Source organism: Notolepis coatsorum (genome assembly GCF_963971535.1).
Source record: "Notolepis coatsorum genome assembly, chromosome: 4".
Classification (NCBI taxonomy): domain Eukaryota; kingdom Metazoa; phylum Chordata; class Actinopteri; order Aulopiformes; family Paralepididae; genus Notolepis; species Notolepis coatsorum.
Window position 1 is genome coordinate 24,061,740 of NC_140168.1, and position 27,589 is coordinate 24,089,328.

The window sequence follows — 27,589 nt, forward strand, 5'->3', positions numbered from 1 at the left end:
TCCGGCTTGGTCAGTCATCCCTACTAACACAATTGGCAGTGTTAGCGGGTGGGAACGCGGCGGGGTATGTGTCCTGGTCGTTGTAAACTGCGGTTCCTACTGGTCGGTCGGGGCGCCGGTTCAGCAGGGAGGGGATGGGGGGGAGATAGCGTGAACCTCCGCATGTGTTACATTATGTATCGGAGGAGGCATGTGGTAGTTCTACACCCTCCCTAGGCCGACAGTGGGGCAATGCGTGCAACGACCAATGGCATAACTAAATTGGGATGGGAGCAAAATACAGAAAAATAAAAATAAAAAGAACTGGTCTGTAAAATAATTCAGAACTGTAATTCTATAATGTACCTTAGAATGGGGGAAAGACATATGGCTCTGACAGCTCTAAACATCTAAAATACTGCTGTGCTGAAGCACTTTGTGTGCTGATACATCTTTTTTGTTATTATTATTACATGTATCTGCCAATTTCATGATTTGATATGTCTATTTTACGTGTATCAGTGATAATCAAACCGTAAACAAAGAGGCCTCTTAACTGCTTCTGCGCCAAGAGCACGAGTTTACTCGTTTTTATGATCGTTATTTCCTTTATTCGCTATTGCCATTCATAATTCATCCAGCAAGGCTGTGGGAGACTCTGGACTCTGTCTGATATTGCAACGGCTCAATATTGCCGCCTGGTGGATTTCGGGCGATGTTGCACCCACTCTAAACCAGATGCTGTGCATCGGTGAATATGTCCCGGGCAGAGCTCTCTTGTTATGTGGATCCAGACAAACACTAGTCTAGTGCATTGGATCGCTTTCGAGACGCAAGAATCAATATGCTTTCGGCGTTTTTTGCGTCGTACAAACGGAAAACAGATCTAGCAGATGGAAATCAAATAATTGGAATCTTTTTTCTCCAGACTCATCGGCCATAAGTAAGAGGAATCTAACGTTAATTCCAGCTCGATTGTCCATTTATTTCATTGCAATCCATCTGATCAACGTATGATGTCGTACTAAAGAAAGCAGTTACTGACAATCAAGGAATCATAAACGACCCCCCCCTTTCCTCCACGCATGATGGAGCATAATGTATACCAATCATATGCATTTGAAATTTTTTATGTAGCGTATAAGGGACGAAACGCCAATCGATTATGTATAATATGCGTAGAACTTGCGTTCTAGGAATTACTGCAGACCACTCTAAAAACAGACTTATATTCACGACGGTATTAACACGACAATGTATGAATGGAAAAATATAACGTTCCCACATCCGGAACGATAGATACCCGATGTTGAATGGGCCATAGTAATGTCGATATAGCTATAATATTTAAAAAGTTATAGCCCTGCAAAGAAGGTGAGCGACTCCATAGGCTTATAGCGCTGGCAATGTAGACTATAAGATGCTCAAACTGCGTGGCATTGTGTTAAGATGATCCTAATATGAAAAACGATGTGATTTAATGTTCTATGCCTTACCTTGACGTTGTCAATTTTGCTGCTATCTATTTTATGCTCATTTTATGCTTATTTCATGTCTGCACTTTATGCTCTTGATCTGACAATTCTGTGCTCATTCTGTGCCTGTCTTTTTGTTTTACTGCTGCGAAACACTTTGAGCTGCATTTCTTGTATGAAAGGTGCTGTACAAATAAAGTGTATTATTATAGGATTTGGGCCACTCTTATCTTACTCTTTTTTTTATCATCCACTTTTTCTCCTTATTTTCATCCCAATTTCGCCTCGCCAATTCTCCCTTCAATTCTCCCCTCCCCTGTCTCGAACGTTGCTAGACTATGCCTCCCACTGGTCGGCTGCAGTGAGGACCAAGCCTTGCATCACGTGTCCCCTCCGGTACACGAGGAGGCAGCTGTCGCATCTTTTCACCTGAACAGCGCGATCTCTCAGTGGCGAGGAGTAACGTGTGGGAGGCTCACGCTGCCCCCGCTACTTCCTGATTCTGCTGTACAGGCGCACCAACCGACCTGTAAGAGTCGCTGTCCACAACGTCCAATCCCCACCCACCGGCTTTCCCACCCCTAACACTGCCAATGTGTGTTAGTATGACGACCGGCCAAGCCAGTAGCAACGCCGAGAGCTGGGCTCGATACCAGCATATCCTGCGTTAGTGGCGAGCGCCTTTCCCACTGCGCCACTCAGCCGCCCTACTCTTATCTTACTCTTAACCATTTCACTGCCACACGACAGAAGGTTAACCCACTACACTAACAGACAACTAACAGACAACTAACTAAAATGTGATCTCATTGGATGTGCCCTGACAATTAATGCTTGTATATCTTATCGTGTGTTGTCATGTTTGTTTATATGTTTGTTTAAAAAATAATAAAAAAATAAAATACAAAGAAGGTTAACCCTTTACTATCACACAAATGTGATAGTAAAGGGTTAACCTTCTGTCATGTGGCAGTGAAAGGGTTAACCGGCTGTTGTGTGGCAGTGAAAGGGTTAACCTTCTGTGTATTGTCACAGTGAAAGGGTTAACCGTTTTGGTAGTGCGGCAGTGAAAGGGTTAACAACGTCAGGGATCCACTCTACACACAACTTTCGATTGAAAACACTAGTTCTACTGACCTTGATTACATTTATAAATTGTAAAAATAATGTAAATGCTTGCGCCAAAGCCTGCCACCTCATCATCCAACATTGATGCGGTGTATGATCTGTGTTTTCAAGAGTGTGTAGGGCGGCTACGTGGCGTAGTGGGCAAGGCGCTCGCCACAAATTCAGTTTAGCTGGTCGTTCATACTAATACACATTGGCTTTATTCGGGGGTGGGAAACTGATGGGTGGGGATCGGGCGTTGTGGACAGCGACTCCTACAAGTCGGTTGGTGCGCCTGCGCAGTAGAATCAGGAAGTGTCGGGGGCAGCGTGAGCCTCCCACGCGTTACCCCTCGCCACCGAGAGATCGAGCTGCGCAGGTGAAAAGATGCGACTGCTGTTACCTCAAGTACCGGAGGGGACTTGTGCTATGTATGACTTAGTCCACATTGCAGCCGGCTTGTGGGAGGCAAGAAACAGCGTTCGTGACAGGGGAGGGTTGAATTGGATGATACGAAATTGGGATGGGAGAAAAATCTATAAAATGGGAGAAAAAGTGGATAAAAAAAAAAAGAAAAAATGTGTGTGTGTGTGTGTGTGACTGATTGATTGTTTGTCAAATGAGCACCTGTGTGTACCTGAAAGGTCTCTGACTTCCCTGTTGAAATAAGGGGAGGGGTTATATATTCAAATGTGTGTGTGTGTGTGTGTGTGTGTGTGTGTGTGTGTGTGTGTGTGTGTGTGTGTGTGTGTGTGTGTGTGTGTGTGTGTGTGTGTGTGTGTGTGTGTGTGTGTGTGTGTGTGTGTGTGTGTGAGAGTGTGTGGTCATACTCCCAGGTACTCTGTAGTCAGCAGGCTCTCTCCACATGTGTGTATGTGTGTGTGTGTGTGTGTGTGTGTGTGTGTGTGTGTGTGTGTGTGTGTGTGTGTGTGTGTGTGTGTGTGTGTGTGTGCGTGTGTGTATGCAGGGAACAAAGTTAACTTTTTGGCTTACCAGCCAAGGTGGCTGGTAGATTAAAAAAACTACCAGCCAGGCAGATTTTTTACCAGCCAAAAATTCAAAAACGCATTTTTGCGTCACATACGTATATATAATATTTTTTCAGTACATTTCAAGTAGATAAGGTATTACGTTCAAGTAGATAAAGAGTTAAATAAGAGGCCAGAGTAACATTTTAAGCAAATTATTTTAATATATTGATTGATGATTGATTAATCAATACAAGTCAATCTTACTTAGTGCCCTCTCTAAACTGGTTGGCGTGGCTAAACCCTCAACCTGTCTGTTTGACCCTCTCCCAGCAACTCTCATCAAAAAACTCTTCCCAACTCTAGGCCCTGCTCTACTCAATATCTTCAACACCTCCTTGTCTACTGGCGTGGTGCCCCTAGCCTTTAAATCAGCTGTCATTAAACCACTACTTAAAAAACCGAACCTCGACCCTCTAATCTTGAAAAATTACAGACCTATCTCCAATCTTCCATTCCTATCCAAAGTGTTAGAACGGATCGTCGCAACGCAACTTACTGACCATTTATCAAACAATAATCTTAATGAATCATTTCAATCTGGCTTTAGAGCCTTACACTCCACCGAAACGGCGGTTACCAAAGTCACAAATTACTTACTGCTCTCTCTTGACTCAAACCTCACTTCTGTGCTCTTATTGCTTGATCTCAGTGCAGCCTTTGACACTATCGATCACTCGATTCTTCTAGGTCGGCTTGAGAATCATGTTGGCATTCGGGGTCTCGCACTAGCTTGGTTTAAATCCTATTTAACTGATAGAACACACTGCGTGGTCTATAATGATTTAACATCTGAGACCCTCCCAGTGCAATGTGGTGTCCCACAAGGCTCTGTCCTGGGCCCTTTGCTATTTTCGATTTACATGCTACCCCTCGGCGATATCATACGCAAATTTGGCATAAACTTTCATTTTTACGCTGATGACACCCAATTATATATACCTATTAAGCCAAATGATTCCTCCCAACTACAAAACATTGAGGCCTGCTTGCTCGCCGTCAAAAAATGGATGTCGCAAAACTTTCTACTCCTTAATGCAGATAAAACTGAGATGTTAATTGTTGGCCCCCCAAACCACAGAGGCCTGTTTCAGGACATCTCCCTCAACTTTGATACCTGTCATGTATCCCAGAGCTCCACCATAAAAAACCTCGGAGTCATTTTTGATTCCTCCCTCTCATTTAATGCACATATAAAAATGTTCACCAAAATTGCATTCTTCCATCTTCGTAATATCGCAAAAATTCGCCCCATTTTAACTCTGGCTGATGCTGAAACCCTGATTCATGCTTTTGTCTCATCACGTCTGGATTACTGTAATGCACTTTTTTCAGGCCTACCTAATTCAAGCATCAAAAATCTTCAACTCGTGCAAAATGCGGCTGCACGGATACTAACTAGAACTAGACAATTTGATCACATCACACCAGTTTTGTCCGCCCTACACTGGCTTCCTATCCAAGCCCGATCTGACTTTAAAGTGCTACTCCTCACCTACAAAATTTTAAATGGGCTTGCACCGCTCTATCTATCCGATCTCATCTCCCGATACTCGCCCGCTCGTGCCCTGCGCTCACAAAATGCGGGGCTTCTATCGATCCCTAGGGTTAAAAAGAAATCCGCAGGCCACAGAGCCTTTGTCTACCGCGCTCCCTACCTGTGGAACAAATTACCTGCCGTCATCAGGTGCGCCTGCTCTGTCGAAGCTTTTAAATCCCTGCTTAAGACTCATCTTTTCTCCCTCTCCTTCAACCTACCCTGATCTCACCTGGTCGGGGACTGACCTTTAGATTAATCTGTCTAGTTTAGTTAGGGTACAGGGTACTACATGGTACTACTGGGTAGTTTACTACAGGGTAGTTTAGTTAGGGTACAGGGTGCTGCATGGTACTACGGGGTACTGCATGGTACTACATGGCACTACGGGGTACTACATGGCTCTACATGGTACTACATGGCACTACATGGCACTACGGGGTACTACATGGTACTACAGGGCACTACGGGGTACTACATGGCACTACAGGGTACTACAGGGCACTACAGGGTATTACATGGCACTACGGGGTACTACATGGCACTACAGGGTACTACATGTCTGCTCTTTTGCAGCACCACAAACATGGGAACTCTCTAACTCTTCCCCCCTCCCCCCCCCCTCCCCCTTCCCTCCCCCCCCTCCCTCCCCCATCTCTCTGAGTGCCCGTCTCCTGGCGCTGACTAAGGTGATGGATGCCTCGGGGTCTTGGCCAAGATTGTAGTGACTGCTCTACATGCACCTCCGAGGCCTTGGATCAGTTATTTACCGTCGTCTGTCCGTGGTCCTGTCAACTGATTAACAGCATTAACAGACTGTTAACAGATTAACAGTCAACGCGGTTTCATTGCTGGGTTAAGTACTTCTATTCTATTCACATAATATGCTCACTTCATATATCTACTCCATTCACATATATGCTTACCACTTGTATCTATTGCTATGTCCGCCCACTACAATCACATGAGCTGTCTAACGCCTGTCCCGTCTCCCTGTCCCCCTATGACTTGCTGTCCTGGAGTGCTGACCGGAGTGTCGGACATCCCGTGATGAAGGCCGGGAGGTTGCGACCCCCTCTGCGTGCCCCCCTGTCTCCGGAGGTCTCGTAGTGGTGACCGGAGTGCCGGACGTCTAGCGATGATGTCGGAGAGTTCGCGACCCTCTCTGCGCCGCCCCCTATCTCCCTGTCTCCGGCTGTCCCTGAGCAATGACCGGAGTGTTGAATGTCCCGTGACTAAGACGGGGAGGACGTGACCCTCTTTGCGCCGCCCCTGTGCCTCAAATAGATCCGCTATCAGCTCTATCTTTCAAAATGTTCAGTTGCTATTGCTATTTGCTTTATCTTTAATCTTTCAAAATGTTCAGTTGCTATTGCATGCACTCATCTGTGTTTCACTACACACATGAGTGCATGCTTACCAACTGGCCGTCTGCAACACTACTATCACCAACATCTAAGAAGGGAGATCCCCCCTTGAATGGCCCTTCTAAGGTTTCTCTCCTCCACACTGCCTGTGGAGCTTTTTTCCCTATTGTTAGGTTTTAGTGAGTTTTTCCTTACCTTCGCGTGGGGTATGTCTGGGAGTGCTTGCATTCTTAAATTTTTTATTTTAATTTTTTGCATTCATCTAAAAATGTTTGGACCTTATGGTGTTCTTGTTCTGTTCTTGACTTATTGTTATGTTTTCTTCTTGACTTGTTTAAAGAAGACCTGTACGGCCCATGGGGACATTAACGTGTGTTGTCGGGCCTTATAAATAAATTTGATTTGATTTGATTTAAGCTTAAATTGTAACCTAATGTTAAACACTCTAGCCTGTTTGCAGGATTGAACAGAACATAATAAAATGTGAAGGTTTTGTAAACCTAACTAAACCTCCTCAATCATGTCCTCATCAGAGTCCACAATCTCATTGATTTACTACCGATGACTGTGGTGTTATGTTAATGTGTGTGTGTTATACGACAGAGTGTACAGGCCACCGTACTCGGGGTCAAGGGGCAGGTACGGGAGGGGCGAGAGAGATACACCTGTGTGATGTTGCTACGGAGTTAAGCTAATAAAGGATACTCACAACCACAGCAGAGGACTCACGTATTTGTACTGTGAAGTAACACGACAATGACAAATGTGTTGTTTCCGTTTTTTCTTTTTGACACACGGAACACGTTTTATTTATTTTTTATTATCTTTCTTCCCCTCTTTTTCCCGATTTTTTCTCCCATCCCACCCTTCCTGGTTGTTGCGTACTTTCCCCTACTGTTGGTCCGAGAGACCGGAGACTGTCACATGCTTTCCTCCGACGCATGTGCAGCCTGCCGGCAGGCCAGCCTGGCCACACAGGTTCTCACCGGGGAGAGTGTAGCGTGTGGGAGGCCGCACTATCTCTCCCTAGTTCCTACCCTTGCTGAGCAGGCGCCCCGACCGAAATGTAGGGGTCGCTGTCCACAACGCCCAGGACCCACCCTTCAGCTTTCCCACCCTCTAATACTGCCAATTGTATTAGTGTGAGAGGCCAGCCAAGCTGATGGCAACGCCGGGAGCTGGATTCGAACAGGCGAATCCAGCATCCCCGGTGTTGGTGACGAACGCAATCTCCGCTACGCCACCTGACCCCCACACGGAACAAGTTAACAACTCACCACTACAGCCCCCAGTAGCCTAGCCAGTCTCTTGAAACACCGCTATCTTCAAACTTCCACTACTCTCGAAACTTTCTTTTGGTAGGTGGTCCCGCTCATCCTTTTCGTCTGAGAAAGCCACGGTGGGTTTCCTTTTTAGCGGCCGGCTTACTCCTTCCATATGGTTCCACATATTTGTAACCCATTTTAACGCTATTAAGCTAACGTTGCAGTGCAAGCAGGTGGTGGATGTGACGTCGGTAAACAAGGAGAGATTTATGCGCAAGGAGAGATTGGGGCTGCAAAAAAGGCGACTGTTGTAAGACCAAAACACACAGCCGTTTTAATTATTTTACATTACTATTTTGTTACCCGCCATGTGGCGGACAGACCTCTCATCACTCGCCAAACCTAAAATTTGCCCGCCATTGGCGCTTGGCGGGTGCTTATTTTGTTCCCTGTGTGTGTATGTATGTATGTATGTATGTATGTATGTATGTATGTATGTATGTATGTATGTATGTATGTATGTATATATGTATGGGTGTGTGTGTGTGTGTGTGTGTGTGTGTGTGTGTACGTGTGTGTGTGTGTGTATATATGTGTGTGTATATATGTGTGTGTACGTGTGTGTGTATATATGTGTGTGTGTGTGTGTGTGTGTGTGTGTGTGTGTGTGTGTGTGTGTGTGTGGTCTTACTCCCAGGTACTCTGCAGTCAGCAGGCTCTCTCCACACAGCTCCCTGGGCTGCGGTTGGAGCACTTCCTCCTTGTCAAGGTCCGCCTCCATCAGATCCTCCTGTTGCAACACAATATAACAAAATACAGTCACGTACATAAATGGCTTAATGACTGTACAAACCTGCATATAATCCTTTTTACATATCTGTAGATACTATATCTATATCTGTACATATCCCTTACCTACTCTTACTAGTTACACTACAACTCTCACTCTCTACTCTCACTAGTTAGTTACGCCGCTGGCCAGTATGACTAGTACTACCATAGTGTCTTTATAACTGTATCAACTGTACATATTAATACTACAACTCTGTACGTACTACATACTGATAAGCACTAACACTGTATACATGTATATATTTTATACCCAGTTTAATCACCTGTACATTGTATATTACTATTGCACTTAACTGTTACATTTGCACTCTGGTTGGATGCCAAACTTATTTTCGTTGTGCTGTACTTGTGCTGCATGATGACAATACATTTGAATCTAATCTAAAAAGGAAAAGGCATTTCATAGACCTGTTCACTGACAACATTAACTCATTCAGCGCCATCGCTTAATGAGCCAGGGGGGGGGGGGGGGGGGGGGGGGGGGGGGCGCTAGAACGCCATTGCTTTAATCAATGGGGAGACTGCGACATTTGCGAGTGCTTAAAATATATCTTATATTATAGCTATGGGTCTAATACACCCGTCGATTGTCAGTGAGTTGCTTCCAGTCAACATGCACAAAACAGATTGTTTTTTCATCCGTACATTTCCGTTTTATACCGTTTTGAATATGAGTATAATTTGGGTACTTCTGAGTAATTCCAGGAAAAGACGCGATAATAGCGTAACGTTTTAGCGGAATACACTTATCACGTTGTCATTTTTCGCCTGATTATCGAATCTTCCTGAAATCAACGCTAGATTATCATTATTATCCTTCCTCGTGCATACATAAAATGGCCCTCGTAGCGCGGCGCTCGCCCCCACCCCCACCGGAGCCAACGGTAAAAAGCACATACACAGTCCACACACGCAGCCTCGATCGCGGTAGAAAGAAATATCAGATCAACGCAAGATTGGATATATAGAGTCCTTACCTGGTCTCTGATGTAATGCAAAAGAAATAATCCAATTATCTGATCGCCATTCCAAATACTGCTCGTGGAGCTCCGTCCCACATTGTCCGGCATTGCATATGAAGGGGGGGGGGGGCAGCATCGCAGATGTAACGTTGTAAACGCTAGTACTGCCGGAGTATTTAAACCCCGCCCGCACGGCTCAGATTGGTGCTGAACGGTTGGCGAGTTAACCCAACTTTTCTCGTGACTGGCGCTGAATGAGTTAAGGGCCGTGGACCTTCGTCATCAGCATCGTGGCCAGATATAGGAGCCCGTAGCCCTCCCCCACCCGCCTTGATGACCAACGCAGTTGCTTTACCGGCTTAAGTGGCCAGATATAGGGAGCCCAAAGCACGGATTCGGGGGCGAATTTGGGGACACGGTGGAGAAGGACCGAGTCCAGCGAGACGGCAGGAAGGAGAACCGGCCCGGTCACGCCCAGTGATAACACTGTTGGATTCAAATATATTTGAATACACACGGTCCAATGGTCGCATGGTCCCCCGCGCCCTAGCCCATAGCCCCCCCCCCCCCCCCCCTTGCTACCTTATCTAGTTAACCCACTTTCCCCGAAGAATTCAACCTGCCAGTCCCATCGCCATACAGGCAGGTGGGCGACACCCAATATCTATGTCACGGCGAGATTGTAATCTACAGGTTTGGGAAAAGGTCAGATGTGGAGCTGTTGTTGTTATTTTGTTTCGTCTTGTGTTGTTTTGTTGTTGTCACTCACACTCCCTCCGCCTCCTTTGACAGCTCTTTTTGATGCAGACGTGCAGGTCTAATGGCTGCGGTAACAAAGAGTGCTACTAGGTAAGCAGGGTGGGAAATGAATAGCAGCCATCAGGCCAAACACTGCTATACTGTATCTGTGGCTGTTAGGTTTGCCCATTCATTCAGGGTATCTCACGATTCGATTTTGATTCTTGGCATCACAATTTTATTAAGTTTAATTTTTTCATCAAGATTATCTAGGGAATCCAGTGGATTAGACTGTAGATCACTATTAACCTTGTGTTACAAAGTTTTCCGCTTGGTTGATCTGTAAGATTTAGCAAGCTGATGACTTGTAGCTCTAAGATCATGCAGAAGTTGAAACATTATCACCAGACTGAAAAGTGACATTTGTTCGATTATTATTTATTTTTTTGTTTTAGATTTTGATTATTTTAGATTATTTCCATCATCCCTTAAAACTCAATCAGCGCCAGACCCGAGGATAGTCGGGTTTTCATCGTTATTTCTTTTATTCGATATTTCCATTCATTACAGGCACACGGACTCGGGATTAACATGGGGAATCATCCTGAGAATGCCAAAGTGCAATACCGGCCGCATCCTCCCAGGTGGCAGTATCGAGCACCCTTTGAAACCTTATATCTTGGCCTGTGCAACTTTCAAATGTCTCCGGGCACACTTTTCTTTGTCAGGCAAGTCGAGCGGGTATCCCGATCACATTGAGAAGCGTCAAATGCCCCCGATGCATCTGTTGTGGTGGATTATGTTGGCGACACGATGGACACCAATACTTGGACTCGCGATCAGACAATTGGAATATTCTTTTTGGGGTACCTGCTAGTGAAGGTAAGGACTAAATTATATCAATCCTGCTTTGATCCAACCATGCTTTCACCTCGATCGCAACGTGTGTGTGTGTAACGTTACTCCACAATGTATGCCGTTGGTGACGATCAAAGCGTCAAAAAACATAATACCTATTATATACATTTGATTTGGAAATAGTAGCATGTCCAGGCGAAAAACAGCAACGCGTTTAGTGAAATTCACGCTTTGCTGCATATCGTCGTTTTCTGGGATTAGACAGGATCACTCTAAAACTATGCTTATATTCACCACGGTATAATAGGCGAACGTATTGATGAACAAATGTATTCTTTTTCACATATTGAACGATAGATAGTTGTTGGCAAATAGGCCATAGTATTGTATCCATAGCTATAATATAGAATCGAGTCGGGTGGGGGTTGGCGGTGTACACCGTTACTCCAGCTGTGTTGTGAAACTACCCAGGGGGCGGCGGTGGGTCATCCGTGTAACGAGAGTCAAGCGGATGAGATGACTGAGAGAGCCGTGTCAAGAGCCTCCAATGGATTCTTTGACCCCAGTTGGAACAGTATGAAGAAACCGGTCCCTGAAGATTGTGTGATCTTCCAGCACGCTCACACACACATGTGAATAGAGACCCTTTTCACAGCAGCCATTTTGACGTGTCATAGCAGGGTAAACACAGGTGTAACTGTTCCATTTGAGTGTGCCAGTGCTGTTCCAGTGAGTCAGCATGTATGGTACCAGGGTCCTGGCACAACTAAATGGAACGGAAGCGTAATTAATGTTATTAGTTACACCTGTGTTTACCCTTTTTCCATTTAATTTCAACCTTTATTCAAAGTTGTACGTTTGAGGTTTCCCTCATTTACAGAAACGACGATCATACAAGTACACAATAAAGCAATATTGACAGAATATGAAACACAAAAGATTAATACAAAATAGGGGTGTAAAATATTTGACCCCACAACGATTCGATTACGATTCTTCAGGCAACGATTCAATGCATCATGAAATCTCTTCATTTGACCATGATTCGATTCGATTCGATAAATCTTCTATCAGTTGATTCCCCCAAGAATTTGGAATACACAAATGTGGCTGGGGGAACTGATTCACTCAGCATGAATGGACTATAGGTCAATAATAGGAGTGTAAAATATTTGACCCCACAACGATTCTATTAGATTACGATTCTTCAGGCAACGATTCAATGCATCATGAAATCTCTTCATTTGACCACGATTCGATTCGATGCGACCTTAGGATCGATGCATTGCATTGGATCAGAACATACTTGAGGGACCCTAAGAACAATCCAGCCATTAGATCAGAACATACTTGAGGGACCCTAACAACAATCCAGTTATTAGATCAGAACATACTGGACCCTAAGAACCATCCAGTCATTAGATCGAGTTGATTAGGTTCCAATATTCCATTCTAATAGATATAAAGAGGTTGCTTTAAAAATAAACAAATACCAGTGTTTGTTGCACCTTTCTGCAAGAGAAGGCCACGGCTATCATACAAGGCACAATGGTGAATTCCCAACCCTGCTATGCCACATCAAAATGGCCGATCTGAAAGGGGCCTATTTATGAACCAAACAGCGATGGATGGAAAAAGTTAGCTTCCTGCCCTGTGTGTGTGTGTGTATGCTGGTGTTTATGGCAGTGAAGGTGGGGGATTTCAATTCCCCTCGTGTCTAGAGGGTGCAGCCTTACATCATCGTCATCCTCTTCCTCATCTGACTCCGCCCCCTCTTCTTCATCTAGCAAGGAAACAGTCAGAATAAACAAATAGGCACAAATGTATCCAGCATTTGACCTGCTCACATGAAACGATGGATGGGAATTCAGACAAATTTCTCTGAGGATTCATCTCACAGTATGTAATGTAACAAACAGACTAGACTAATAAAAAACACAACTAAGATGCTGGACAACTAAGTTGCTGGACATTGACTCCATCCGTTTCCCTGGTGGGTTAAATATCTACACAATATGTGAATTACAATTTTATTTTTGTATCAATATATCAATGGGGTGTGGTCTGTATGAAAACAAATTCCTAAGGTAATCCAAATGTGTACATCCTGAAAGTTATGAAAACTTTTCTCTTCTGTTTCTGCAGTCTATTTCAATGCTGTTAAAAATCGATCAGTCGATTGTTTGCCGATATATGCATCTGCCTAGTTTTGCTCATCTGACAAATGCTGATAAATAAACAGAAATCTCTGATATGGGCCGAATATACCGTGGATCCCTAGAACTATGAGACGACTCTCTAACGTGCGAATGCACTCACAAAAGCCAGGCTGAACACGGCCCACCTAGTTACGGACGAGACACTAGGCACTAGGGCTGGGATCGAATATTAGAAAATTCGATCCCATACCTACATTAGATTTTAATATCAGAAGATTTTTTTTTTTTTTTTAAGCAACCCATTCTTATTTAATTTCTTTTTATATTTAGAGGCAGCCTCATTTTCATAGCCTAATTGATCTAAAAGATGCACATGCTACTGTTTCTGTTTGTTTATTAAAACCGGTTGATAGGCCAATGCAATGCTGTTATTATAGGCTACGATGGTGAATGGTGTCATTTTGATTTATTTGTCAGCTGAGCCGATCAACGTTCTGAAGGTTTATCTGAACTTCAGATTCTGAAGTGCCTATTTATGTGCAATACCCTTTGATTTTAATGATCCATTCTATTAATAAGAATAACTGAATTGAACTGAAACTGAAGATTTTAACTGAATTTAAACTGAAACAGAAAATAACAATATATTTAAAAAAAATTATAATAATAATAATTTGGGGGGTGGCTGGGGGGGTCGAATATTCGAATATTCGATCTTAAGAAGCAGCGATTTTCAAATAGCACTTTTGCTAGAAAGTCCCATCCCTACTAGGCGGCACCTCCTCTATTCTCATCTAAACAACATTGTGTGACAGGCGGGAAACTGACCTGAGTTCAGCTGTTTGATGATGAACTCAATCTGCCTGTTGAGCTCTGGGTTCTCCTCCTGGCTGTAACAGCTCAGGATCTCCTCCACACTCTAGACACTCAGGAACCACATGCATAGAAGGAGAAGGAGAAGGAGGGGAAGGAGGAGAAGAAGGAGGAGGAGAAGGAGAGGAAGGAGGAGAAGGAGGAGGAGGAGAAGAAGAATGAGAAGGAGGAGAAGAAGGAGGAGAAGAAGAAGGAGAAGAAGGAGAAAGAACTCAGTTGTCATTTGATTATCAACATTTGTTGCTGGCCTTCCAATGTGTGGTGTGTGTGTTGATGTAATGGAATACTGTGGATACCAGGGTTGAAAACCAGGGAAAAGATTAATAATAAAAAAAAAAAACAGGGACTGAAGGCAAAAATGTCCTCCAAGAGTTCATTAAATGCCCATGACGTTATGATTAAGATAAGATGTTCCTTTATGAATCCCCCCTGGAGAGATTCACGGTTCATTCAAAACTAGGCCTCGACTGAAAAGGGAAAAGTAGCGCAACAGTGTCGTCGTAACTCAGTTGTTCACGTTCCTACCCCTGGACTGTTACCCCCTGGTGGCCAAACTAATCCATGTCTCTCATCTCACCATCTCCCTGGCTTCCTGCCGCACAGAGGGAATACACAGGATACTGTAAAGGGCTCCGTTCACGTACGGACGGATCTGTGAAAGCAAACACATGCAGCACACGCAAACATCAGGGCCTCCAAATCTGGTCATTTCAAGCATAAAGCAACAACAGCTACTACGCTAACTTTCCAGCGTGAGGGGGAACAACAGTGTAGGTGTGAAGAGGGGAAAAAATAACATTTACAGGACGGAATATGAATTGCATGAATTAATATGATATTGTTTACGGCTTTGCTGTGCTGAAAAAAGGTGCTGACTAAAGGTAGGCTAAGGCCATAATCAAGATGCAGGAGGATCACGCACTTCTCTCTATGCAAATTTCATTTTTATTAGACCAACATGTTTCAGCAGAGTGCAATATACAGACAAATACAGGCACAGATGCCTAGGCAAAAAGGTGAAACAAAAAGAGGAAAGTGAGAAGCGGCTGGGTACTAGCGCAGTGGAGAATGCACTCGCCTACCACCGCAGAGACTCTGGGATCGAATCCAGCTGTCAGCGGTACCTCCGGCTTGGTCAGTCGTCCCTACTAACACAATTGGCAGTGTGTTCGCGGGTGGGAAGCCGGCAGGGTATGTGTCTTGTGTCCTGGTCTTTGTAAACTGCGGTTCCTACTGGTCGGTCGGGGCGCCTGTTCAGCAGGAGGGGATCGGGGGGAAATAGCGTGAACCTCTGCACGCGTTACGTTCCCCCAGTGAGAGTCCTCGCTGTCAGGTGAAAAGAAGCGGCTGGCTGACTCCACATGTATCGGAGGAGGCATGTGGTAGTTCTACACCCTCCCTAGGCCGACAGTGGGACAATGCGCACAACGACCAGGAAGGGAATTGGCATAATGACTAAATTGGGATGGGAGACACTCGTTGGCTACAACGCTGACCAATAATTTTTGCCATCAGCGGTGATTGGTCAGTTCTCGAGTGTATACTGTCCGAGGTGGGCATTTGACGCGCGGCCTGTAAAAAGACACTCACCTGACATATCGTTATGTAACTCGAGAACCGAGACACGGAATTGGTCGAGTGAAGTGGCGTTCGAACGGCGCAAATAGATGTTTCGAACGGTATATTATATGTTCGGCGATAAATGCAGCCCTGAGCCGGTAGACGCTTGCATGACAGCCCGATTCCGGGCAGGTGCGTGGTAAGAGGTTAATGGAGACCTCGGACTTGTGATTCCTGATTCAGTACAAAGATTTGGATCTTTAATGCGGATGAGTCAGGAACCGCCCAGCTCTAATCCATTGAGGGTAACATGGGACATACAGCAAGGAGCTTTCCAGTGGAGACAAGCCAGCTGAGATTGTGCTTGGTGTATTTAGTGTGTATGTGTGTGTGTGTGTGTGTGTGTGTGTGTGCGCATTACCACGTGGTTCTCGTGTCCCAGGAGGTCGGTCAGAACCTTCAGCACATGCTTGGCGCTCTCCGCACACTTCCTCTTTCCTGCGACAAGGCAGCCATCACACACTGACAATCATATCATTGACAATACAAAGAGCGCTCTACTCTCTTCACTGGTATTAAAAGGAACACGCCAACATTATGGGAAATCGTCTTCGAAGATAGATACCAATTTCCTGTACTGTGTGTTCAGTAGAAAGCTATCCGGCTGAAAGCTAGCCTCGCTTTTTGCTATCCTTTTTGGCAGGGACACGGGTATGATTCTCCGTAAACGATGTTGTTCTAAAGGAATAAAAAGTAAAACTGCTATGCGCAATGAACTGCTCTGTGGTATGTTTAAAAATAGGCATTTTTTCTAGCGTGAGTGGTTTGTTTTGAAAACAGGTTGAACATGATTCAACGGATTCATTCATAAAGACTGCCGAGCATGCAAAGCCAGGCAAGTGATACATTAGGGGCAGTCTTAATAAACTACTGATAAAAACATTAATTACATTGGTTCACTGACGATTTTAAGCTCATCAGTTAACTGTTAATAACTGGTTAAAGAAGGTCGATGATGGGATGACCTTGTGTAGTAAGAGTGTACCTTTTGTGCGCAAACACAAGTTCATGAGCAATGCCCCGGAATACTCCAGCATGTTGTCACTCAGACTATCAGAGTCCTGCAGCTCATCCACCAGCCAGCCGATCAGATCATCCGCTATCATAGCCGTCTGCTGACTCCGCCTATCAAGACATAATGGCAGGCGTTGAGGGGTCAACGGATATGAAAGCTGTGATGGGAATGTTATCTATACATCTGTGTGAAAATGCATACCATATTCTATCTTTGTACAGCTTGACTGGTTCAATATGACCAACTAGTGAACTAGTCTGACACTAGGCTACATATTCGACTGTCCCTTTAAGTGTGGGAGCAGTGGAGAGTGCCAAGGTTATTTCTCTCCTATGTCAAGCCATAACAAATTCTATTGAGCCAGGCTTGTTATTTGATTTCCCTAACTGGGCCCATTTTGTTTACCTTTGGCTTTCGGTCATATCTGAATGTCTAGTGTTACGTCTTTCAATTGTGTATTAATGTACGTCTGACCAGACCTCTTGGTCACTTTCTGGATAGACGCTTGTGTGTGAACATGACGTGTCTTTCTGTAAACTGACCACTTTTCACTGTGGCCACAGAGAAATAAACTATGTTTCTATTTTTAATAACTCGACTCAGAATGATTTCACAGCGGCTGATCCTTTGTCCTTAATAATTTCCACAACAAAGCACACAAAGGTTTATGTTGATCTAAGCATTAGTGTGACGATTCTGTGAAGACATAACACCAGGGGCACCCGGGAGCAGACATGGGCTGCGGCGTGGGCCGCGCTCGGGGACCAATCCAAGTGCTCCTGTCCGGTCTTCGCCAGGGATGCGACAGCGATCTGTTCTGCATGTTTTTCCATTGGGTTTATCTTATTGGGAGGGGAAACCCTTGGGAGCACGTGGGAGAACATGCAAACTCCACACAGAAAGGCCCAGGATATACCCCACCTGGGTACCTGGCAACCAGGCGACCTGGTCCCCAAGCGGGAATCGAACCCAGGACCTTCTAGCTGTGAGGTGACAATGCCACTACCCCACTGAGCCAGTGATCAACAATTAATATACTTCACTCTGCCTACCCAGCCACAAATTTCACCGCACCTTACTACTCCACGGTAACTATTTCTTAATATGTTGTAAACAAATACAACTTCTGCCGATAATGATAATCATATATTAATTTGAGACTGAAATGAGGAAGTTCTATACCCCAAGGAGCCACCAGTCACCTTCAAGTATAAACAACTAACCACTAGCTAGGTTAGCTTATTTTCAGTTACGAAAGACTTTTAGAGAACACTGTGCCAGCCTCCAGCAGCGTATGTAGTATTCAAAACGAATGCCGTTACTGGCGATCAGGGCATAAAAAAACGACCCCCCCCCCCCCCCCCTTTGATGCATTCATGATGAAACATAATACCTATTATATACCTTTGATTTGGAAATAGGAGCGTGTCCAGGTGAGCAACGCGAATGCATTTAGCAAAATTCACATATCGCTCCATAGCAGTTTCCAGGAAATAGCCAGGATCACTCTGAAACTATACAATATTCACGACGGGATAATACATGAAAAAATTTAAAAAAAATTACATGTTGGACGAGGGATAGTTACTGTCAAATTAGCTATAGTATTGTCTCCATAGCTATAATATAGATATAGCCCTGCAAACACCGCGACGCACAGTGAAAATGCCTATCTTTTAGCGTGGCCAAGTGAGAATGGGATAAGGATAATAGTTGGCAATGAATGAGTTAATGCTGATGATTCTTCAAGAGGATTGCTGTTTACTGCAAAATATCATACACTCTCCATAGTAAAGTGTAGGAACTTTTGAACCAGGGGGTGGGGCCAAATGGAATCATAATGATGGCAAAGATCTTGGCAATTTCCTATGGTAACAAACTCAATGCGGCACAACTGCAACACAAATACGGCCCAGGGCTTTCCCCAAACAATGGTATAGGGGCGCAGCACCACTATGACAACACGCCAGCGGCACAATTTAACAAAGGTTTAACAATAAATAAATAAATATATATAATTCTTTTTTGTTTTGCAGTGAAAGCTTGGGGCCAGCTTATACCTTTTACACTGTACTTAAATAAAAACTTTTTTTTCTTTTTATATATAAGTTGACGGAAATTACAGCAAATGGCTTTCTTTACTGCAAATGTTTGTGCCTGCCGGACGGGGGCACAGCCCCCCTCCAGACCACCCCCTAGCTGTGACTCAGCACCATCTTGTCTGAAGATCCTGGGGAAAGCCCTGTGGCCTATTCTGGAAAAACAATCAAATAAATACACCACAGTAGATGTAAAGTGTACCTGAGGCTGAGTTTCTGCAGGGCTACCAGAACGCTCTCTCTGGTCACAGAGTCCTTCTCCTCTTTCCTGAGCAGCTCTGTTAGCAGCTTGAGCAGAGAGGAGATCTGGGAAAGATACACTCGTCCTGGAAACAGTAACCAGGAGGAGGAAATGTTACTGAAATATATTGTAATACTGTATGAACTCTGAACTCCTATATTTATCTATATCTGCATATATTTCCATTTATATTCCTGCATATATTTCTGTCCATATATTCCTGTTCATATATGTATTCCTGTTTATATACTCTGTATATACTATATCTATATATATCCCATACCTACTCTTATTAGTTATGCCACTGGCCAGTACTACAGTATATATACCATAGTGGCCAGTATATTACCATATGGCTTACTGTGTGTGTATTTATACCTCTATCACTGTACAGTACATACAAATCTGTCAGATTAGCATATTACTCAGTAGCTTCATTTTATATATTCCACTTAATCACTTGTACTGTATATCATTAATGTACTTTACTGTTACCTAGCACTCTGGTTAGATGTCAACTTATTTTCGTTGTACTGTAGTTGTTCTGTACGATGACAATACATTTGTATCTAATCTAATCCTCAAGTATGAGCACTCAAAGTTATTTCAGTGAAGTTGCCCTCAAGTAGGAGTAAGGGGTCATTGTCTCAGAATTGCTTGAGTAAACTGCTTGGTTACTTCTGTACAAACAGAAACCACAGAGGTTTTGTGCATAATTGCCCATTTTGCCGTGGTGTTTGCAAATAGTTTGAAGGGTCGTTATCCACCCAGGGTTTGGAGGGCGGTCGCTTTACATTATATCAACAACGCTAATCATCATCAAAAGTAAAGTCCAGAATGACAGCTTTACAGAAAACATCAGAACTCATCGTACTCAATACTCAAATAGACAAAACATACTCAAATAAGAGTAAATACTTATTTTTTCATTGCTTTAAACCACATCTTCCTATGCTAAGCATTCGTTTAAGGTTAGGAAATGCAAAATATGTGATTTCTAATGGGTTTATAGTCATCCATGTCCCATGAAGTAAACAGTAAAAAAGAATTATAATAATAATAAATACAAATTCCAAGTGCTGCATCTTGTATCTCCCTTCTCTTTGCGCTCTTCTACCAATCACTTCATGGACGTTCTACCACAGCCATCTCCCGTGTGTCAGCACAAATTAAGATGTTTAACTTGTAAAAAATTTTAACAGTAACTGAGATCCTGCTGCGGGAGATCATTAGCGGGTCTTCTGTCTATCAAAAGAGACTTTCATCTGATCTGTGAAGAGATAAGAGGCTCCAGGATCTCTCCCTTGAATCTGCGCTTTCACTCAAATGCTTCCAATTTGATCAGGGCTGATGTTCTGAAGGGTGCACAACACGTGAAATTGATGCTTAACCCTTTCACTACCACACTACAGAAGGTTAACCCCTTTACTATCACACAACAGAAGTGAAAGGGTTAGCCCTTTGTCACGTGGCAGTGAACGGGTTAACCTCGTGTATCGTCACAGTGAAAGGGTTAACCACTTTGGTAGTGTGGTAGTGAAAGGGTTAACCAAATGTACTGGCATGTACCGTAGTCGAGCACTTACCCTCTGCGAGCGAGGCGAAGGCGTTGATGAGACGAGCCGTGTATTCACGCACAGTCTCGTCCTTTGACCTCATCAGGTGAAGCACGGTCTCCTGCCACGGCACAAATCAGATCAGATTTAATTTAATGTATTTGTAAGGTCCGACAACACACGTTAATGTCCCCATGGGCCGGACACGTCTTCTTTAAACAAGTCAAGAAGAAACATCACAATAAATCAAGAACAAAGACAAAAGCACCAGGAAATCCAAAATTTTATTAAATTAAATTAAATTAAATGTAAAATAAATAAATTAAATGAATGCAACACTCCCAGACATACCCCACACGAAGGTAAGGAAAAACGCACCACAGGCAATATGGAGGGGAGAAGAAGGGCCGTTCAATGGGGGGGGATCTCCCTTCTTAGATGTCGGTGATAGTAGTGTTGCTATGGATAATCGATGGGTGGAGAATAAAACAGGCGAAATAGTTTGTATGTAAACTATGAACATATACATGTGTAGACACCTGAATATGTCTAACAATAATTCAATGTGTCTAACGTTAATTCCTTGCATTCCCTGTGTGCGCGAGGACGTTGTGTAACTGGCTGACCGCTCTTGATCCTCCCTATCCTAACATTGACACTTAACTTGCTGACCTCTCTTGATCCTCCCTATCCTAACATTGACACTTAATAGTGGGACATGATACAGGTACCGCCATGGGGAGCTGGTGGCGACGTTGGACAGGGAGACACAGGTGAAGAAGGATGGGCTCAGGGCGAGGCGCCGACGGAGGAACTTCCTCTTCATCGTTTTCCAGAGAAGGAAGAGGTCGCGCGGAGCTGGAGCTCCGGACATCAAGCACGCGAGATATAAACCCAGTTACGAAGCGGGTTAGTAATGAGTATGCGATAGCTTAGCTTTTAGTTAATGCGGAAGAGACATTGTGAACGAAGAAGCAGACAAGCTACTGCCGAAGAGTGTGGTAGATATTGCCCACATTGAGTTTTAGCTGAAGTATATGCGTCATGACAGGGGGTCGTCCCGACCCACAGCTTAGCTTCAGTTAGGCTAGCACCACAGTTTAGCCCGCGTGTCGCCCCACCCCTTCAGCCCAGCAGCGGACGTCACTACACTGCACGCTCCTCCAGCCCCTCCGAGCCGTTACCCCAGCAGTCACCTGCCCAACGTCTACCCAGCCCCGCTGCCTGCTATCACGGGACCTCTCGACGGCCATCTCACCACACGGACGTTTGGTGGTGGGAGCAGGCCCGCCACTTGGTTAAGTACACTCAAGCCGGTTACAGCGAGCGCTCCGAGTGCTGAAACTTTATCGGTAGACTTTCTCTCTGTGTGGCGCGGGCCCTTTAAGGGCGAAGAGAAGCAGTGCTTTGAACTGACGCTGGAAACAGTGTTTAGGGGCGCCCCGACCTTTATTATTTTGGGGAACGCCGGCTATAGATAGGACTTTTATTTTCGAGGTGGGCCCACTGTCATTTTGGTTGAATGTGGTAATAATGTGTGTTCTTTTATAAAAATCCCATTGAACAGCTCCTTTATCCCTCTCCCTCTTCCTCCCCTCTCTCCCCACCTACGGAGAAGCGAATCAGTATATAAACCCTTAAAGGGAAGGGGTTATTACTGTGTCTAACCCAGTGTGGGAAGAACTTTAGTCTGTACTGTAGAGCGAGAGCACTAGGTGCCCAGTGCGGAAATAACTTTCATTCCTGTGTAAATACTTGTAACGTGCATCAGACTTTCAGTAAAGGAGAGCTCAATGGGACCACTGTGTGCGTGTCTGTTAATGTTCATTACAATTTAACCCTTTCCCCACCCCCCCTGCCTATAGTTCATTGGGAAAGGTCTCTACTCATCAATCAGGAAGGGTACTGCTTTGGGGAGCGAATATATCATCCATCCTTACTGCCATCGGGTGTGGGAGGGCCCAGGAAGTATTGGGGGAAGTGTGGGTGTGTGGGGAGCTACTGCTGATCGCCCTGGAGGGCAAGAAGGACCAGCGCACCATCCCTAGGTTAGTGAATCCTAGGCCCCATCCACTCCCGCTGCTCGACCTCCACTTCAACATTCCTGGCCTACAGTCGACGACTCAGCCGGACCCAGCTCTGCTGCGTTCTCACTACCAGGTGGCCGTGTACATCCACTCCCATAAAGCAGGGATAATCCACCCTGCTACACATGTAATAAAACACAAATATGTACATGCAATAGCAACTGGGGTACATTTTAGAAATAAATCCTCAGAGAGAGATAAAACATGGTTCAGAGACTCGTGGATCTGAGGCCCCTGGATCTAAGACCCTGGATCTGAGGCCCCTAGATCTAAGACATTGGATCAGAAGCTCCTGGATCTGAGACCCTGGATCTGAGACCCCTGGATCTAAGGCCCCTGGATCTAAGACACTGGATCTGAGATCCTGGATATGAGACCCTGGATCTGAGACCCCTGCTTCTGCTTATTCTCTAAATACGTGGCGAGGTTGGCAGAGCCCTACAGAACCTATGCTACTGGCAGAAACTGTGTAGTTTCATAAGAAGCTACACACCACAAACTGCCTCAGCCAGTCCTTTGTGCCAGTAGCCACCAGGCTCCACAACTGTGGGCACAGACTACTGCAATTGCTGGAGAACTAATAGCTGGTGAACATGAGTACTGTTAGGACTATCTGACTCTTAATAATAAACACTGCAAGGACTCTGGTCCAGTGTGTTACTATGGTTATTACTATTACTACTGTCTGATTGAATCATGCTATTGAACCAAATACTGTTCACTACTTCTACTACTGTTATCATTATTGTCATTATGTATTCTATGTTCTATTATTCTATTATCCTACCTGTACCCCCCCCTCCCCATCCCCATCCCCATCCCCATGCTGCTATGACACTTGAATTTCCCCAAGGGGATTAATAAAGGAACACTTGACTTGATGTGATAATCCCACCTGGTTGGTGTTATCCAGCAAGTCGTTGCTCATGTAGGCCTGCAGTACCGTGTCTCGCTGTTCCCCATGGAGAGAGCGAGTCAGCCTCTGAAAACAAGGCAACAGGCACAAGCACTGATTAAGACCCAAATAACTGCCATTACCTGACACTGGCATTACCTGACCATGACATTACCTGACACTGGCACTACCTGACACTGGCATTACCCGACACTGGCATTACCTGACCATGACATTACCTGACACTGGCATTACCTGACACTGGCATTACCTGACACTGGCATTACCTGACACTGACATTACCTGACCATGACATTACCTGACACTGGCATTACCTGACACTGGCACTACCTGACACTGGCACTACCTGACACTGGCACTACCTGACACTGGCACTACCTGACCATGACATTACCTGACACTGGCATTACCTGACACTGGCATTACCTGACACTGACATTACCTGACACTGACATTACCTGACACTGGCATTACCTGACACTGACATTACCTGACACTGGCACTACCTGACACTGGCATTACCTGACCATGACATTACCTGACACTGGCACTACCTGACACTGGCACTACCTGACACTGGCACTACCTGACACTGGCATTACCTGACCATGACATTACCTGACACTGGCATTACCTGACCATGACATTACCTGACACTGGCACTACCTGACACTGGCATTACCTGACACTGGCATTACCTGACACTGGCACTACCCGACACTGGCACTACCTGACACTGGCACTACCTGACACTGGCATTACCTGACCATGACATTACCTGACACTGGCACTACCTGACACTGGCATTACCTGACACTGGCATTACCTGACACTGGCACTACCTGACACTGGCATTACCTGACACTGGCATTACCTGACACTGGCACTACCTGACACTGGCACTACCTGACACTGGCATTACCTGACACTGGCATTACCTGACACTGGCATTACCTGACACTGGCACTACCTGACACTGGCACTACCTGACACTGGCACTACCTGACACTGGCATTACCTGACACTGGCACTACCTGACACTGGCACTACCTGACACTGACATTACCTGACCATGACATTACCTGACACTGGCATTACCTGACACTGGCATTACCTGACACTGGCACTACCTGACACTGGCACTACCTGACACTGACATTACCTGACCATGACATTACCTGACACTGGCATTACCTGACACTGGCATTACCTGACACTGGCACTACCTGACACTGGCATTACCTGACACTGGCATTACCTGACACTGGCATTACCTGACACTGACATTACCTGACCATGACATTACCTGACACTGGCATTACCTGACACTGGCATTACCTGACACTGGCACTACCTGACACTGACATTACCTGACACTGGCATTACCTGACACTGGCATTACCTGACACTGGCATTACCTGACACTGGCACTACCTGACCATGACATTACCTGACCATGACATTACCTGACACTGGCATTACCTGACACTGGCATTACCTGACACTGGCACTACCTGACACTGGCATTACCTGACACTGGCACTACCTGACACTGGCATTACCTGACACTGGCATTACCTGACACTGGCATTACCTGACCATGACATTACCTGACACTGGCACTACCTGACACTGGCACTACCTGACACTGACATTACCTGACCATGACATTACCTGACCATGACATTACCTGACCATGACATTACCTGACCATGACATTACCTGACCATGACATTACCTGACACTGACATTACCTGACCATGACATTACCTGACCATGACATTACCTGACCATGACATTACCTGACCATGTCATTACCTGACCATGACATTACCTGACCATGGCATTACCTGACCATGGCATTACCTGACACTGACATTACCTGACCATGACATTACCTGACACTGACATTACCTGACCATGACATTACCTGACCATGACATTACCTGACACTGACATTACCTGACCATGACGTTACCTGACACTGACATTACCTGACCATGACATTACCTGACACTGACATTACCTGACACTGACATTACCTGACCATGACATTACCTGACACTGACATTACCTGACCATGACATTACCTGACACTGACATTACCTGACCATGACATTACCTGACACTGACATTACCTGACCATGACATTACCTGACACTGACATTACCTGACCATGACGTTACCTGACACTGACATTACCTGACCATGACATTACCTGACACTGGCATTACCTGACCATGACATTACCTGACCATGACATTACCTGACCATGACATTACCTGACACTGACATTACCTGACACTGGCATTACCTGACCATGACATTACCTGACCATGACATTACCTGACCATGACATTACCTGACCATGACATTACCTGACCATGACATTACCTGACCATGACATTACCTGACCATGACATTACCTGACCATGACATTGTGGAGATCAATGTGGTATATCGGTTTGTCCGACTCTCACTGTAAAAAAGCTGCACGACTCTGATCACTTTCTTTAACGTAGTGGACAGAAGGGGTCCCGGAAAAGGTCCACGTTAAAGGAACGTGCCAACATTATGGGGACATGCGCTTACCGTCTGCTCCAGAGTCAGACAAGAAGATAGATGCCAAATTAGATCTATGCAAATGAATGGAAGCGGATATGGACCACTAGCCTAGCTGTTGGCCAAAAACACCTCTCCCAGAATTTTAAGCTAGGCTAGTGGTCTGTGTCCACTTCCATTCATTTGCGCTAAGCTAGGATAGCTTGCAGCCGGATAGCTTTCTACTGCAGAGGCATTTAGCAGATTTTTAACCTGAATCCTATTGTTCAGTTTTGAGGAGGACGAGAGCTCGGCTCACTAAAAATAAACTGAGTAAACTAAACTAAACACTAGGCGTGGTTGTTGCCACATGAATTCTAAAGTCAACGAATGAACCCTTCAGACAAACAACCATATAGGTCTGTTTTGAAAATATTTTTGTTCAGTCCATATACTTGCCATAAAGTTAATCCAGATCAGTGTGAATGGCATCCAAGTACTAAAGCTCTACTATCTTTAACCACTCCGACTTACCATCTTTAGATAATCAGGTTTGAAAACATTGTTCCTCTTAAAAAACCTATATGGATTTATATGGTTCTTCATCTGAGGGATTGAAATCATACTAGCCTTTCGGGGGAGTGCTGCTACAGCTAGGGATCCCAATCTGAGTAATTTAATATGGGGTATCTGCCGATACAGAGTCCCGATCCGATATTCATATTTTCCTAGATAATATAGCAGCACAGTGCACACACTACAAGTACATTACCACTTTGAGTGCCAGGGATGCGATTTGTCGTTAGTTCATGCCGCCAGTTGAGTGCCACCAACGACATATAGCGTTTGTTTGTCGTATTTTTTTTTATTAGCGATTTGAATTAATATTTCATCAATCGAGCCTCACGCTAGTGTTGCAGACTCTCTCTGAGCTCAATTGGGAAAATACTGCCCCCTATCGTCTCTCCCTGTGTAACTGCACCCCATTGGTTTTAGAAATAAATCCTCAGAGAGAGATAAAACATGGTTCAGAGACTCGTGGATCTGAGGCCCCTGGATCTAAGACCCTGGATCTGAGGCCCCTAGATCTAAGACACTGGATCTGAGACCCTTGGATCAGAAGCTCCTGGATCTGAGACCCCTGGATCTAAGACACTGGATCTGAGACCCTGGATATGAGGGGGGGGGGGGGGGGGGGGGGGGGGGGGGGGCGGTCCAGCCTCCTCATGTTACTTTTCCGGCGAGGCATCTGAAGAGACCCAAGTTGATCGCCGACCCTCAGAACAGCGTGGATTATGTATTTCCAGTACCCAA

At 45.0% G+C, this 27,589-nt stretch overlaps 1 protein-coding gene across 2 annotated transcripts in view; it reads right to left on the minus strand.

Moving 5' to 3' along the window:
• LOC311227242 (lisH domain-containing protein ARMC9-like) overlaps positions 1-27,589 on the minus strand; it is an 88,166-nt gene that overhangs the window by 23,156 nt on the left and 37,421 nt on the right. For both annotated transcript variants that reach the window (XM_084312822.1, XM_084312821.1), the window contains 9 exons: positions 23,714-23,800; positions 20,762-20,852; positions 19,137-19,260; positions 16,806-16,945; positions 16,182-16,258; positions 14,778-14,852; positions 14,156-14,246; positions 12,905-12,951; positions 8,450-8,548 (listed from right to left, as the gene is read on the minus strand). In XM_084312822.1, the coding sequence (XP_084168948.1) occupies positions 8,450-8,548; positions 12,905-12,951; positions 14,156-14,246; positions 14,778-14,852; positions 16,182-16,258; positions 16,806-16,945; positions 19,137-19,260; positions 20,762-20,852; positions 23,714-23,800 (831 nt within the window). The remainder of the gene's footprint in view (positions 1-8,449; positions 8,549-12,904; positions 12,952-14,155; positions 14,247-14,777; positions 14,853-16,181; positions 16,259-16,805; positions 16,946-19,136; positions 19,261-20,761; positions 20,853-23,713; positions 23,801-27,589) is intronic.